Here is a 17922-nt window from a genome sequence, read left to right on the forward strand (position 1 = left end):
CAACTAGAATATTGTGTCTCCGTCTTTAACTTTCTTGTTTCTTTATGAAGCGATTAGTGCCACTGCCTCATTAATCCAATGTCTTGAGCTTGAATCTTGTGCCCAGTTTTCTGTATGCATATTTTTCCTCATGTCCAAGTGAGGTTTTTCTCCCAAAATGTGTTGGTTACATAAATTGGTGTTTCTAAATTGGCCCCATGTAAGTACACATTTGTGTATATGCACCATCTGGGATTGATCCCTGTGTTGTGGCCAGTGCTGCAGGGACAGATCCTGACACCCTGTGGTCCCGATTTGAATGAAGCAGGTATGGAGATGTTCTTTTATATTCTACAAAACCAGTTCTGTTAACAACTCCAAAATACAGTAAATTGAAAGAGGAGCTGCTTAGTTGTAAGCATTTACTTCATATGATGACAGAAGTGAAGCCCATCTTACTGGGAGACTGCACATGGGTGACATAGTGATGCAAAGGTTAGCACTTCTGTTTCATAGCTGCAGACACCAAGGTTAAGACACCATCCTAATCATTGTGTGGTGCTGTGCATGCGTGTTCCTGACATCTTTGTGGGTTTTCTCTCATTTCCTCCTGCATTCCAAAAACCTGCACATCACATTGGTGGCTGTAGGTTGCCACAATATGACCGACAGCATTAACATGTTGTGAGATGAACTGGCATCTTTTTCATGCTTGGTTCTGGTCTTTCACCCAGTCCTGCCTGCAGAGTCTCCAGCTCCTCCAATATTGTACTGTACTTTTATACAGAACCTATGTAAAGATTGTTTATACTACAGAGTGAGCTAAAATATTCCATCTAATTAATGAAAACCTGTAGCTTCTATGGCCATACAGGAATTGAATTTGAGACAAGTTCTAGACTTTCATGTGCCTGCTTTTTTAAGGATGAATTACTAGGAGTTTGTTCATCAAACCTATCGGTCAATGTAAGTCAGAAATGTAAGAAGTGTTGAGCAAACTCACAATACATGAAAGTTATCATTTCAACAGAACTCTTGATATCAGCATGTTTCTGAACACTCAATTCTAGAAAAAATAATATTTTATGTGCATACTACTCCTTTAGGCTGGTCCAGTTAGGGGTCGCCACAGCGGATCGTCTTTTCCCCTATCTTCCTCTCCTCTGTATCTTGCTCCGTTATACCCACCACCTTCATAATAATAATAATAATAATAATAATAATAATACATTTTATTTATATAGCGCCTTTCCCATGCTCAAGGCACTTACAGAATAAATAAAGAACGGCAGAATATACAGTATATAGCATTGTACAAACCAGATAAATAAACGAAGATTAAGACAGTAAATTCTGAAAAAAAAAAAAAAAAAAAAAAAAAAAAACAGACAACATAATTGATGGTCTCGCACACACATACAGGTTACATGAGCATCTTGACAGAGAAGTAAACTGAGAGAAAGGTAATAAAGTCAAGTAGAGCGAAAAGCCTTCCTGAACAGATGAGTTTTGAGTTGTTTTTTAAAAGAATGCATGGAGTCAGCTGACCTGATTAATTTTGGTAGGTCATTCCAGAGTCTGGGCGCTATACAGCTGAAGGCCCTGTCACCCATGGAGTGTAGATTAGTGACGGGCACAACAAGATTACCAGAATCAGAGGACCTTAGTGGGCGGGCAGGCACATAGTGATGGAGAAGGTCACTGATGTAGTTTGGCGCGAGGTTATTTAAAGCTTTGTAGGTTATTAGTAGGATTTTATATTCGATTCTGTAGGACACAGGGAGCCAGTGAAGGCGGAGCAGGATGGGTGTGATGTGCTCGCTGCTGCTGGCTCGAGTAAGGACTCTTGCAGCTGAGTTTTGAATAAGCTGGAGCTGTGATATAAGATTAGAAGGGGCACCTGCCAGTAGGGAATTACAATAATCGATGCGGGATGTGATAAAAGCATGGACAAGTTTCTCAGCATTAGAGAAGGAGAGGAAGGAGCGAACACGGGATATGTTACGGAGGTGAAAGTAAGAAAGTTTCTTAATGTGATTTATGTGGGCGGAATAAGTGAGGGAGGAGTCAAAAATGACACCAAGATTTTTTACAGTAGAGGCAGGTCTGATGAGATCACTGCCAAGATGGACTGGGAAGGAGCTCATTTTATTAAGTTGCATTTTAGTCCCAATTTGCAGGAGTTCAGTTTTATTGCAATTTAATTTTAAAGAGTTCTGCTCCATCCAGGTTTTAATTTCACTAAGGCAGGTTGTGAGCTGAGAAAGCTCTGATGAAGTTCCACTTTTAACATTGAAGTAGAGCTGAGTATCATCTGCATAAAAATGATAACCCAATCCATAACTACGGATAATATGGCCAAGGGGAAGTATATAAATACAGAAAAGCAGAGGACCGAGGACAGAGCCCTGAGGGACTCCTTGTGTGACTGGCGCTGAGCTGGATCTACTGTTGCCAAGACTAATGTCCATAAACCTTCTCTTAGGCCTTTCTCTTTTCCTCTTGCCTGGCAGCTCTATCCTTAACATCCTTCTCCCAATGTACCCATCATCTCTCCTCTGCACATGTCCAAACCAATGCAGTCTCACCTTTCTGGCTTTGTCTCCCAACCTGAGCTGACCCTCAAATTTACTCATTCCTAATCCTGTCTATCCTCGTCACACCCAAAGCAAATCTTAACATCTTTAACTCTGTCACCTCCAAGTCTGTCTCTTGTTTTTAGGTCAGTGCCACCATCTCCAACCAATATAACATGGCTGGTCTCACTACCATCTTGTAAACCTTCCCTTTCACTCTTGCTTGTATCCGTCTGTCACAAATCATTCCTGACATTTTTCTCCACCCACTCCACCCTGCCTGCACACTCTTCTTCACCTCTCTTCCCCCCTCATATCCCCCTGTTACTCTGTATTGTTCATCCCAAGTATTTGAACTCACCCACCTTTGCTAACTCTACTTCCTGCATCCTAACCATTTCTCTGACCTCCCTCTTAGTCACACTCACACACATATACACACACATGTATTCTGTCTTGTTCCTACTGATCTTCATTCCTCTCCTCTCTAGAGCATATCTCCACTTCTCCAGGGTCTCCTCAACCTGCTCCCTACTCTCGCTACAGATCACAATATCATTAGCAAAGATAGTCCACAGGGACTCCTGTCTAATCTTGTTTGTCAATCTGTCCACCATTGCAAATAAGAAAAGGCTCAGAGCTGATCCCTGATGTAACCTCACCTCTACCTTGAATGCATCTGTCACTCCTATGACAGATCTCACCACTGTCTCACTTCCCTCATACATATCCTGCACCGCTACATATTTCTCTGCCACTTCCAACTTCCTCATACAATACCACAGCTCCTCTCGAGGCACCCTGTCATATGCTTTCTCCAAGTCCACAAAGACACAATGCAACTCCTTTTGGTTTTCTCTATACTTTTCCATCAACATCCTCAGAGCAAACATTGCATCTGTGGTGCTCTTTCCTGGCATGAAACCATACTGCTGATCACTAATCATTACCTCACTTCTTAACTTAGCCTCCACTACTCCTTCCCATTACTTCATGCTGTGACTGATCAATTTTATCCCTCTGTAGTTACTACAGTTCTGCACATCTCCCTTTATTCTTAAAATATCGGTACCAGTACACTTCTTCCCCACTCCTCAGACATCCTCTCACTTCCCAAGATTAAACAAATTTGCTTAAAAACTCCACTGCCATCTCTCCTAAACACTTCCATGCTTCCACAGGTTTGTCATCTGGACCAACAGCTTTTCAATTCTTCATCCTCTTCATAGCTGAATCCTTGGCTCTGCCCTCACTTTACTTGGCTTCTTGATCTCCAATGTCATCCTACACACCACTATCCTATGCTGTCTAACTTAATTTTCCCCTGCCACCACTTTGCAGTCTTCAATCTCCTTCAGATTGACCCACCTGCATAGGATATAATCTGTCTGTGTGCATCTTCCTCCACTCTTGTACATCATCCTGTGTTTCACCCTATTATTAAATTACGTATTCACCACAGCCATGTCCATCCTTTTCTCAAAATTCACTACCATCTGACCTTCTGCAATCCCCTCTCCTTGACACCATACCTACCCATCACCTTCTCATCTACTCTGTTCCCTTCATGAACATTGTCCATTGAAATCCGCTCTAATCACCACTCTGTCCTCCTTGGGTATACTCTCCACCACTTCTTTCAGCTCACTCCTGAAATAATCTCTGTCATCCATTGCACATCCAACTTGCAGGGCATATGCACGGACAACATTCATAATCACACCTTCAGTTTCCACCTTCATAATCCTCACTCTGCCTGACACTCTTTTCACCTCCAAAACACTCTTAAAAATACTGCTCCTTCTGTGAAATACCTTCCCCACTTGTCCACACATCCACACCATAGTAGAACAATTTGAACCCACCTCTGATACACATGGCCTTACTCTCCTTACATCTGGTCTCTTGCAAACACAAGATATTAGCCTTCCTTCTCCCCATCATATCAGCTAACTTTCTCCCCTTTAACAGTCATACTGCCAAAATTCAAAGTTCCTACCATCGTTTCCAAACTACATGTATTTACCTTCCTCTTCACCCCCTGCCTCAGGACACTCTGTATTGTCCAAATATTGATCTGGCAAAATTTTACACTGAATTCCCTTCCTGATGTAACCCTCTGCATTTATCCGGGCTTGGGACTGGCGTGAAGAAACACACTGGTTTGTTCATCCCCCGTGGCTGGGTTAAATATTTTATTAGAATACAATGCCTATAAAAAGGTATATACACCTTGGAAATTTTTACATTTTACTTTTTTACATTATTGAATCATGGTGGATTTAATTTGACAACTATGACACCTCCAAACAGGTGATCTGCATTGGACTAATTCTGTGGCTTTGAAGAACAACTGACTGCACCAGTGACGACTTTGGTGTGTCATATTAAAAGGGGGTGAATACTTAACACACAATTATTTTGTGCTTTATATTTGTAATTAATTTAGATTACTTTGCATAGATCCATATTCACTTCAACGTTAGACTCAGCAGAGAGATAGATATGCTTTATTTGTCCTCAAGGGGTATACACACACACACAAATGCACTAGCTGTGCTAGCCATCTAAGACGGGTTTAAATTTAAGTACTGATGTAGACCTCAGTGTTAGCATTTGCAGTGCATCATACAATGCATATGTTTCTGATATATGCCATTGAGTATGGGATTCATAAAAGCAGTATTAATGTTTGTGATGTGCCATGTATTGGAATGACAAATGCAATACTTTTTTTTTTTTTTAAACTAAAAATGTTTTGTGACATTAGGAACACAGAGACATTGTATCTTTAATTAAGGTGAATAAATATAATAAACAAAACAACCCCCCCCCCCCCCGCCCCCCATAAAAGATCTTCTGGCTTGGATCATAGAGCACTGTCAAGACCATGCTTGAAGGTGGCAGTAAGACTGTCAGACGTGTCCAGATATATACTTAAAGGCATAATGGATAGTTGAATGTGCCAGTATTGCCAGAGAATTTGATCAGTGTACCCGAGCTCAATCAGACAAATCTGTTATCCGAAATGTGATGATAAAATCCTTTACAATGCCTGTTGAACATCATTGTTCACCCTTGCTATGCTGAAGATGTGGGTGTGTGCAAAGTCTAGTTTTACCTAACATCAGATCACTGAGGAACAAAACAGACAAATTTAATCTTCTTCTCACAACAAGTAAGGATTATTTTCTCTCTTCAGCGTATTGCTTTGTGACATGGCTTAAGGCATCACTTTCCGACTCTGCATTAGAACTACCAGGGTTTCTGCTTTATAGAACAGATAGAGAGTTGTAACAAGTTAAAAGGTGGTGGTGTGTGCCTCTGTATTAATTAAAATTGGTGCAGTGACGTTCCCATATTATCTAAGCACTGCTCTGGCAATTTGCAACTATTTGCTGTTAACTGTTAGCTCATTCTACTCATCTAGAGAATTTTCTTCAATAGTCCTTCTTGGAGTTGATGTTCCATCTGAGGTGAATGTTTATGTGGCCGATTACATCACTAGTCTGAAGAACAGTCATGCAAACTCCACGATTATAGTGATGGGTGACTTTAATAACACAAACCTAGCCATTGAGTTTCTCAGATACAAACGGCTTGTTAAATGTCCCTCAAAGGACGGGAAGACTTTGGATTGCTGCTACTGCACAATAAAGGACACATAGCGGGCTTTACTGGGTGTGCTGCCGGGTATTTTTGACCATGTTATGCTACGGTTGCTACCCACTTATACAAAGGCTAAAATTACCAAAATCAGTAAGAAAATCTATACATTCATGGACTGAGGAGTCAGTTGAAATACTACAAGATTGTTTGGATTGGACTGATTAGGATGTTTTAAATAATGCTCGTGAAACCATTCATAAGCTGACTGACACTGTTACATCATACATCAGCTTCTGTGAAGAAGTCTGCATTCCTATCAAATCTATAATTTTTACAACAACAGAAATTCATTGTTCATCAAAGAACTAAGGAGTCTATGTCAGTTAAAATAAAAAGTCCACAAAACTGGTGATAAGGATGCCAACAAACAGGCCAGCAATCATCTAAACAATGCAATCAGATATGCTACAATCGATACACAAAAATAAACTGGAACAATAGGTCCACTGCATGGAGAAGCTTTCAGTCTGTTACATATTACAAAAAGACATCGCCCAGTGCTTATTTGGATTCATCCGTCCCTATTAAATGTAAGTTTTTCTGCAAAATTGAACAATAAAGGTGCTAAGTATCAAGAATCCCTCTAATCCTCCAATTCTGAAGTGGTTTTGACACCAGCCACTTCTTCACAAAAAAACTTTTCTATTAAGGAATACAATGTCTGGAAGATGTTTGCAGCACAGAACTGCAAAAAGTCCGCCGGTTCCGATTCTGTCTCACCTGCAACAATCAAACACAGTGCTAGGCAGCTTGCTCCTCTCTCCAGACATCTTTAACCCTTCTGTTACACAGTGTACCGTACCAGATTGCTTTAAATCTTCTGTTATTGTTCCTCTTCCCAAAAATAAAATAAGTCGTCTTAATGATTACAGGCCTATTGCTATCAGTTCTAATGAAAATACTTCAATGGTTTGTTCTAACTTCTCTGAAGTCTGTTACTGCTACTGATCTTGACCCTCTTCAGTTTGCATATCAAGCAAACAGAACAGTGGACGATGCCATTAACATGGGCCTTCTCTTTGTGCTGGAGCATCTGGATTGAACCTTATGCCTGTTTGTAGACTTCAGTTCATCTTTTAACACCATTGCCCCTGAGCTGTTGTTAACTAAACATCTACAGACTGAACTGAATCCTTCCATCTATAAATGGATTTACTGTTTTCTGATAAACCAGAAACAAATGGTCGGTCTTGTGGACTCCCACCTCTCAGACTGTCCATATTGACACAGGTGCCCCTCAAGGTTGTGTACTTTACCCCTACGTTATTCCCTGTATACAAATGACTGTAGGTCCACTGATTGATCCTTCAGTAAAAAATAATTAAAAGGAACACTTTTTAATCAGAGTATAGCATCAAGTCAATGAAACGTCTAGCATATTGATCTGGTTAGTTAAGTAGCAGAGGGGGTTGTTAATCAGTTTCAGCTGCTTTGGTGTTAATGAAATTAACAACAGGTGCACTAGAGGGGCAACAATGAGACGACCCTCAAAACAGCAATGGTTTAACAGGTGGAGGGAGGCCACGGACATTTTTCCCTCTTCATCTTTTCTGACTGTTTTTTCACTAGTTTTGCCTTTGGCTACGGTCAGTGTCACTACTACTAGCATGAGGCGATACCTGGACCCTACAGAGGTTGCACAGGTAGTCCAACTTCTCCAGGATGGCACATCAATACATGCCATTGCCAGAAGGTTTGCGGTGTCTCCCAGCACAGTCTCAAGGGCATGGTGGAGATTCCAGGAGACAGGCAGTTACTCTAGGAGAGCTGGAGAGGGCCACAGAAGGTTCTTAACCCACCAGCAGGAGGAACAGGATGAGCACTGCCAGAGCTATACAAAATGACCTCCAGCAGACCACTGGCGTGAATGTTTCTGACCAAACAATCAGAAACAGACTTCATGAGGGTGGCCTGAGGTCCCGATGTCCTGTAGTGGGCCCTGTGCTCACTGCTCAGCACTGGGGATCTCGATTGGCATTTTCCATAGAATACCATAATTGGTAGGTCCACCACTGGTGCCCTGTGCTTTTCACAGATGAGAGCAGGTTCACCCTGAGCACATGTGACAGATTTGAAAGGGTCTGGAGAAGCCGTGGAGAACGTTATGCTGCCAGTAACATCGTTCAGCATGACCGATTTGGTGGTGGGTCAGTGTGATGGTCTGGGGAGGCATATCCATGGAGGGACGCACAGACCTCTACAGGCTAGACAACGGCACCCTGACTGCCATTAGGTATCGGGATGAAATCCTTAGACCCATTGTCAGACCCTATGCTGGTGCAGTAGTCCTGAGTTCCTCCTGGTGCACAACAATGTCGGGCCTCATGTGGTGAGAGTATGCAGGCAGTTCCTGGACGATGAAGGAATTGATACCATTGACTAGCCCCCATGCTCGCCTGACCTAAATCCAATAGAACACCTCTGGGACATTATGTTTTGGTCAATCCAACACCACCGGGTTCCACCTCAGACTGTCCAGGAGCTCAGTGATACCCTGGTCCAGATCTGGGAGGAGAGGCCACCATCCATCGTCTCATTAGGAGCATACCCCGACGTTGTCAGCCCTACATACAAGCATGAGGGGGCCATACAAACTACTGAGGACGATTTGGAGTTGCTGCAATGAAATTTCAGCAAAATGGACTAGCCTGCCGCATCATTTTTTCACTTTGATTTTCGGGGTGTCTTTGAACTCAGCCCCCTGTAAATTGATCATATTCCTTTCCATCAAACGATGTGGCATCCTTTCATTCCTAACACATTACCCAGTCCATACCAGTATAGATATCCAGCATGATTTTTTCCCATTGAGATCTGATATGTTTTCAAAGTGTTCCTTTAATTTTTTTGAGCAGTTTATTTCCCAGCCAATCCTAGTTTAGTTTTACAAAGCCAGAATTAAAAATGTAATCACATGCTCCATTGTTGTCTGGTTTGATACAGCAACAGCACATTCCAAAAATAAATTACAGCATGTTGTGAGGAATGCTGAGAAAATAAATGGTTGTGCTCTTCCATCTGTTGAAGACCCATATACATCTTGTGTCACTAATCACGTCAAAAGGATCACCACAGACTCATTTCACAAAGGGCATCACTTGTTCCAAAAAATCCCCTCTGGTAAACGCTGCAGGTCAATTAAAACAAACTAACAGACACCTAAATAGTTTCTTTCCCAGAGCCATAGCCCTCTCAAAACAATAGCTTGGCTCGTCTTCTTGGCGTATTCATGTGTTCCATCATATACTGAATGATGGTGTGTATGAACAGTAAATGTATGTGTGTGCCTGCGCATACACACTATACATTCACTTGTATATCATTTGCGAATCTCTTTTATAATTGCACTATGCTGCAAACCTTGTATAACGTTTTTTCAGCTTATGCTATTTATGTAATTTGTATGTGACATGTTATAAGCAACTCCAAATCTACCAAGTCAAATTCCTGTACATTAAGTACTGATGAATAAAAGTGATTCTGAACTTGATAAGCACTGGCCGGACAGAATTCATATGCAATCAAAATGTGTATTAGATGCTTTAGAGAAAAGCCAAGCAAAATGACACCTTTTATTGGCTAACTAAAAAGATTACATTATTAAAGCTTTCAAGGCAACTCAGGCCCCTTCTTCAGGCAAGATGTAATCTTAGATGCTTTACAAATTGTTTAATCAATCAATGCACCCTGATCAAAACCCTCAGCGTCCGGACACTACAGAGCTGTGCAAATGTCATCTTCGTTACTTTTACACGCTAGTGTTGTGACATTTGCCAGTATCTCGCTTAACACCGCCCCTTATTAGAGGGACACTCCTAATGCGCCACACGCCACTCCCATTCACACGACCCCAATGTTAAATGAATGCGGGCCTTTCCCAAGACCATGGCAAACAGTTCGATAGTCCGAAGAACACGAAGAGTGGCAGCCGACAGTGTCATGGAACTCAGCCCACTACAGGATGGCGGCGAAGACACCGAAGGCGACGACGACAACAACCTGGAAGACCGAAAAAGTCCACGGAACAGGAGCTGTAGCCTAAAGAGGATACTCGCCAGCATAGTGAAGGAGATCTTGGTAGTGTTGCCCCTGCCCGTCTTCCTGCTCCTGCTGTGGGCGTTGGTGCAGTTCTCCGTGCGACAACTGCTTGTCTGGCGGTCCCCTGGGGAGTTCAACGCCGAGATTGCCAGGTGAGGACGAGGTCTCGAGAATTCAAGGGGCTTTGGCCAGCTCGGTCCGCGTGAGCGTGTGCGTTTAACAGATGCAGGAGTCGGTTGTATAAAGGAGAACGTAAAGAAACTTCTGCCTCATCAGATTTATTCCAGAAGGTGTTCTAATTATACAAAACAATTATAAAAAATACCGCAAATCTCAGTAATGAAAAATTCTGAAAATACAACAAAAGATAGTAGGCTAATAACCAGCGGCAACCCAAAAGAGCAAGACACTAAAAAAATGACGGATGTTTACTTAGTAAAACTTACGAGAAACTATCTGTACATTCACTAAAATACAAAAGGAGCAAAGAGGAGGTGAAAACATGGCAAACTTTAAAGTAATAAATAGATAAAATAGGCTAACACGTGCAAAATGTCAATTTACGAAAAGAAAATTCTGTACAATGTCAAAATGACAAACGCTTCAAAATGACACATTGTATGGAGGAACCTATTTTGCAAATCGGAGAATTAAGTACCCAGATATAAGATACGCTGAATTAGTTTCACACATTCCACTACCAGAAAATACAGTAAAAAAAAAAGTGTCCGTCTGCAAACACCGAAAGGGAAAGGAAACGAGATGTGCGTGGCGGAGAGTCGGGGTATTGCACGGGTGGGAAAAATAAGACGAGCCTGTCAGTGCTGGAGTCGCAAATGCAGAAAGTTTGGTTAGATTATGAATTATACACGCGTGAAATGGAATTGATCGTGTGCCATTAAGAATGACCAAATGGTTGTAAGGTATATCACAGAAAAATGATAAATAACTGGATGGTAAATTCTAAGTTATATGCTACTCGTTGATTGCTTCATGCATCTATGGGATTAATTCACTTTAATGTGTATTGCATATATAAACGTACGAGTTACTGCTGGTGCTTTTTAGGTGTAAATTTATCTATACGCTCTACGTCTGTAATGAAAATACTACGCCAAATACGATCCTCACGTTTACGAATACAGTATAATGCGTTTCTGAAAAAAGGGTGAACTCCAGTAATTTGAAAACGCTGTCACTTTTAATGTCAACGAGAATAAAAACGTGTGTGTCCCTGAATCTCATATTGACTTCCATTTGTCCTTAAACAACGCCGAATTCCGTTAAAATGAACAATACTTGCAGTACTTAATCCTAAAGATCCATTACAACTCATTAATGACTCAATGATAAATTGACTTACCGGTTTCCGCTGTTCTCGCTTGTAGCTACCACATCACGCTGGTTACTGTTAGATTTGCTTCCAAATTGTGATATATCACCGCGTCAGTTCTCTGTTATCAGATGAAGTATAACTCGTCTCTTATGGGTTATCTTTCGATAACCTGATTACGCACAGCTACCCACGTCTTCTGTGGATGACCAACAGTGGATGTGAAGTGAGAGCCTGCTGTAGCTGAGCTCTTTTATGGCGGGCACCGGAAGCAGGTGGCTAATTTACATAATTGCCTACAGCATCAAACTATTGTGTTCCCGCCTTCTGTGGTGCAGTAGCTGCAGTTACTGACGACTGCGTTTGCAATGCTCATTGGTGATGTACACAGTAGTTGACCTTCGGGTTTTTTTTTTTATAATTTTATTGATTTTATTGAAATCATTCAATACAAATAGATCAATTTTACAAAAATGGGATTGAAAACAAATCAGCTACCACCCCTGAGAAAGAGAGCATGGGCAGTAGAATAAAACGTAAAGCTAGTAAAAATAAGTAAATAGATGAATTAATAAGTGAATAAAGATAAATGGAGAAGAAAAAGAAATGGGGGGAGAATCTGCTTCCTCAGTGCTTTAAAAGCTTATTCTAAAATGTTATTGATTAGATCCTACCAGGTTTTGAAAAATTTCTGCACAGATCCTCTAAGTGAGAATTTGATTTTTTCCAAATTCAAATAATATAAAACATCAGTTACCCACTGACTTAACAGAGGAGAGTCAGGATTCTTCAAGTTGAGCAAGATAAGTCTACCTGCCAATAGTGTAGTAAAGGCGATCACAGTTTGTTTGTCCTTCTCCACTTTAAGCCCATCTGGAAGAACACCAAACACAGCTGTTAATGGGTTAGGAGGGATTGTGACACCAAGGCTGTCTGAAAGGCATTTAAAATTTTTTCTCCAGAATGATGTTAATTTGGCGCAGGCCCAAAACATGTAACCCAGTGAGGATGGAGCTCGATTGCAACGTTCGCAGTTTGGATCTTGCCCTGGAAACATTTTGGACAATTTTAAATGAGACAGATGTGCTCGATATATAATTTTGAGTTGAATAATTGTATGCTTTGCACATATGGAGCTCAAGTGAATTCTCTGCATTGCTACCTTCCACTCTTTTTCTGAGATGTTGAGTGAGAGATCCTTTTCCCATGGTCCTCTTGGATCTTTGAAAGGGAGGGACTGTAAAATATTTTTATATATTGCAGAAATGCTGTCTTAAGTCCTTGAAACTGAGCAGTATTTTTTCCAGCATAGAGGGAGGTGGGAGGTGAGGAAAATTGGGCAGGTTCTGTTTAACAAAGTTTCTAATTTGAAGATAGTGAAAGAAATGTGTTGCTGGAAAGTTAAATTTAGAATGTAATTGTTCATAGGATGCAAAGACATTGTCTATGTACAGATCTCTAAGTGATTTAATCCCAAATGTTTTCCGGACATTAAAAACTGCATATGTTTGCGAGGGTTGAAAAAGGTGATTCTCGTGCAGAGGTGCCACAGATAAAAGCTTCTCTATCTTAAATGCTTCCTACATTGGTTCATATTCTGAGTGAGTGAAGCACAATTGGGTTGTTAGTATATTGGTGATAACTTGCATTTAATGGAGCACAAAGCAGGGAATGTAAAGAAGTACTGCAGGATTTTATTTCTATTGCGGACCAGGCCTGTGTATGTTCATCTATTTGTGTTCAGGTTTTTATAGCTTGTATGTCTGCTGCCCAGTAATAAAACTGAAAGTTATGTAGAGCCATGCCACCTTCTGCCTTTGGCCTTTGTAGGGTCGCTCTTTGGATATGTGGATGTTTTGAATTCCAAATAAATGAGGTTATGGTTGAATCTAATTTCTTAAAAAATGATTTATTGATGTATATTGGAATGTTTTGAAATAAGATGAGAAACTGAAGGAGGATATTCATTTTAACAATATTAATTCTTCCAGCTAAAGTGAGATGAAGGGTTGACCATCTATGCAAGTCTTGCGTAATTTTTCCATACAGACAGTGAAAGTTTGTTGATAAAGTGCTTTATGTTTACTTGTGATGTTTACTCCTAGATATTTAAACTGATCTGCAATGATAAAAGGGAAGGTGTCCAATCTAATATTGTATGCTTGAGGATTCACTGGAAAGAGCACACTTTTAATCAAATTAATTCTGAGACCAGAAATGTTTTGAAATTCTGTTAGTGCCGTTAGGACTGCAGGCAAGTATTTTGTGGGTCTAATATATACAGTACCATATCATCTGCATATAGAGAAACTTTCTGTTCAAGTTCTTCTCTGATAATCCCCTTTATCTCATAAGCATTTCGACAGTGAACTGCCAGTGGCTCAATAGTGATTGCAAAAAGTAGTGGTGACAAGGGGCATCCTTGTCTGGTACCACGTTCTAGTTTAAAGTAGTCTGAATTAATGTTGATAATACAAATGGAAGCTTCTGGATCGGTATACAGTATTTTGATCCATGCACAAATGTTTGGGCCAAACCCAAATAATATCTCTAATATAGTGAAGAGGTAGTTCTATTCAATCATATCAAATGTTTTTTCTGCCTCCAAGGATAATAATATCTCTAGGATGTTTGACTGTGGGTGAATATATTACATGAAACAGGTGTCGAAGATTGGACACTTAAGTGTCGGCCTTTAATAAATCCAGTTTGGTCTTGTGATATTACCAAAGGCAGCACTTTCTCCATCCTTCTATCTAGGACTTTGGAGAGTATCTTAACATCCTTATTCAGAAGTGAAATTGGTCTGTATGATGCACATTGTAATATGTCCTTATTTTGTTTAGGAAAGACGGATGATTAATGCTTGGCGAAAAGTTTGAGATAGAATTTTATTGTCTCTAGCTTCTGTGAATGTTGCTAATAGGAGGGGAGCTAGCTGAGTGGAGAACTTCTTATAAAATTCGGCAGGGTAGCCATCAGGGCCTGCTGCTTTCCCACTCTGAATTGACTTTATAGCATCTAATAATTCTGATAGTGCCAGAGGTTTATCCAATTCCTCTGCACTAAGAGTATCTATTTGTGTTATCTGTAATGGATCCAGAAATGCATTAGATTGTGTCTTGTCGTCTTTACACTCAGTAGAATATAAGGATTTATAGTAGGCTCTAAATGTGTGCATTATATTTTTATGGTCAATGATTTTGTCTCTGTTTGTGTTGGTGACCTTCAGTTTCAAAAAGTGACAGAAACTCTGCAGTAAAGGCAAGAAAAAAAACATGTCAGTCAAACTCACACTCACTGAATGCACGGAGAACAAGAAGGCGTCAGCGGTCTGCATCATTGATAAGCATTAAATTGCAATAAAACTGAACTCCTGCAAATTGGGACTAAAATGCAACTTAATAAAATGAGCTCCTTCCCAGTCCATCTTGGCAGTGATCTCATCAGACCTGCCTCTACTGTAAAAAATCTTGGTGTCATTTTTGATTCCTCCCTCACTTATTCCACCCACATAAATCACATTAAGAAACTTTCTTACTTTCACCTCCGTAACATATCCCGTGTTCGCTCCTTCCTCTCCTTCTCTAATGCTGAGAAACTTGTCCATGCTTTTATCACATCCCGCATCGATTATTGTAATTCCTTACTGGCAGGTGCCCCTTCTAATCTTATATCACAGCTCCAGCTTATTCAAAACTCAGCTGCAAGAGTCCTTACTCGAACCAGCAGCAGCGAGCACATCACACCCATCCTGCTCCGTCTTCACTGGCTCCCTGTGTCCTACAGTATTGAATATAAAATCCTACTAATAACCTACAAAGCTTTAAATAACCTCACACCAAACTACATCAGTGACCTTCTCCATCACTATGTGCCTGCCCGCCCACTAAGGTCCTCTGATTCTGGTAATCTTGTTGTGCCCCTCACTAATCTACACTCCATGGGTGACAGCAGGGCCTTCAGCTGTATAGCGCCCAGACTCTGGAATGACCTACCAAAATTAATCAGGTCAGCTGACTCCATGAATTCTTTTAAAAAACAACTCAAAACTCATCTGTTCAGGAAGGCTTTTAGCTCTACTTGACTTTATTACCCTTCTCTCAGTTTACCTCTCTGTCAAGTTGCTAATGTAACCTGTATGTGTGTGCTAGACCATCAATTATGTTGTCTGTTTTTTTCTCAGAATTTACTGTCTTAATCTTCTTTATTTATTTATCTGGTTTGTACAATGCTATATACTGTATATTCTGCCGTTCTTTATTTATTCTGTAAGTGCCTTGAGCATGGGAAAGGCGCTATATAAATAAAATGTATTATTATTATTATTATTATAAGGGCAGGCAGGTGATTACACGGTAAGTGAAATGATGATGGAGAAGGAAAAGTTGAAGGGAAAGAGGCACCTAACTATTCAAACTGATTTTGTGCATTGCCAGCTCTTTGTTTTCCCTTTGCAGAGAAGTTAGAGAGAAGCCAAAAGTTAGAGAACCGTCCAAACGAGAACGGCACAAAGAACTGTGCTGCACACGTATAAAGCACTCAGATAGAATAATGACGTGTAAAAATGTACATTTATCTTTACTTATTGGCTGACACATTTACCCAAGGCGACCTACAACATTTAAGATACAATTGGCTACAACTTCTGAATTTGTACACTGATTTTAAGTTATCTTGCAGCATTTTGATTTATAAATGTTTAATAATAAGTAGCATCAAATGCACAGTACAATTCCTTTATGGAAAATACATATTGTGAGAATACTGTATCCCAAAGCCTGAATTGCAATATGTATTTTATCATGGGTTTGTGTATCATCTCATGCATAGTTACCACATCTGTTTAAACCACATTTGCTTCTCCAACATCTGTTCTAGAACCTTCTTAATCCAATTTAAGGTTGCATGGGCAGAAACCTATCATTATTTTTGCGTGCAATCCCAGAATTAAGTACTGTATGTGCAGTGTGCTATTCTGTCATAGGGCACCCTTGCAGCAGGCCAATTTAGAGTTGCCACTTAATTGAGCCTGGATATCTTTAGGATGTGGGGAAAAATGATATAACTTCACCTGGATGCTGAATGGACTTAATTTGGAACCTAGTCTGCTAAAGCTGTGAGGGAGCAGCATGTGTCGTAGTGCCACCACTTCACAAACAGGTGGGCACACAAAAACAAAGATCACACACCACTTGAAATGTCACAGATAAAGACTATACATTGAATATTGACCTTTTCCTTTATGATTTCCTTCTTTTGACTATTATGTATTTGTTTATCATTCACCTCTTAACTTTACGAGAGTCTTCATGTGGCCTTAACATTCAATTTTCATTTCATTTTATAGGAAACATCTTGATAGCATAACAGCATTTGGCCCCAGACCTGTTGGGAGTCCAGAAAATGAAATATTGACAGTGAATTATCTCCTGAGTCAAATCGAGTTTATCAGACAGGAAAGTAACCAAACTGCTCACACAATTACAGTGGATGTACAAAGGCCTACAGGATACAGAAACTCTGGTTACTTTATCAATTACTATGACAACATCACTAATATTGTTGTTAAGCTGGAGCCAAGAGGAGGAGAAGGTGCACAACATGCAGTGCTGGCAAACTGTCATTTTGATTCTGCACCAAACAGTCCAGGTACCATACTGCTCTTTCAGTCATTTGAACATCTAAACAATAGTGATGAGAACAGGCTATTTTAGCCCAACAAAGAATACTAATCCTATTTTTTCTAAAATTACATCAGATAGAGTTTTGAAGGTCTCTAAAGTCCTACTGTCTACCATAGTACTTGGTGATTTATTCCATGTATCTATTGTTCTATTATTGTCAAGAAAAACTTTCTAACGTCTGGACGAAATTTAACCTGAACAATTTTCTGTGTCCCCATTTTCTTGTTGAAGGACTTAATTTAAAGTTATAACTGGGAGCTGCTGTAATAATTCCTTTCAGAATTTTAAAAACTTTAGTCATGTTGTGTCTTAACCTCTGTTTGCTTAAATTGAAAGGTTGGATTCCTTCAGCCTTTCTTTATAGTTCAAACCTTACAGCCTTGGGATCAGACTAGTTGCTCTCCTCTTGACTTTGTCTACCATTGCTATAATATTTTTTGTAATATGGAGACCAAAACTCCAGACTAGGCCTCACTTATGCATTATATACTGTATATATATTAAGCATAACTTGCCTTGACTTATACTCTACGCATCACATTACTGTATATATATTTCTTTTTTTGGCTAACGTCTTTATCCAACACAATATACCATACATGGTGCAGTGATAGTGCTGCTGCTTTGCAGTAAGGAGACT

The 17922-nt window shown here is 40.1% G+C and overlaps 1 protein-coding gene across 1 annotated transcript in view; it reads left to right on the forward strand.

The window, feature by feature from the left end:
- Positions 1-10044: 10044 nt before the first annotated feature.
- LOC114654410 (endoplasmic reticulum metallopeptidase 1-like) overlaps positions 10045-17922 on the forward strand; it is a 43088-nt gene continuing 35210 nt past the window's right edge. The window contains exons 1-2 of the mRNA XM_028804955.2: positions 10045-10414; positions 16946-17247. Of these exons, the coding sequence (XP_028660788.2) occupies positions 10089-10414; positions 16946-17247 (628 nt within the window). The 5' untranslated portion in view covers positions 10045-10088. The remainder of the gene's footprint in view (positions 10415-16945; positions 17248-17922) is intronic.

Source organism: Erpetoichthys calabaricus, chromosome 7 (assembly GCF_900747795.2).
Source record: "Erpetoichthys calabaricus chromosome 7, fErpCal1.3, whole genome shotgun sequence".
Taxonomy (NCBI): Eukaryota; Metazoa; Chordata; class Cladistia; order Polypteriformes; family Polypteridae; genus Erpetoichthys; species Erpetoichthys calabaricus.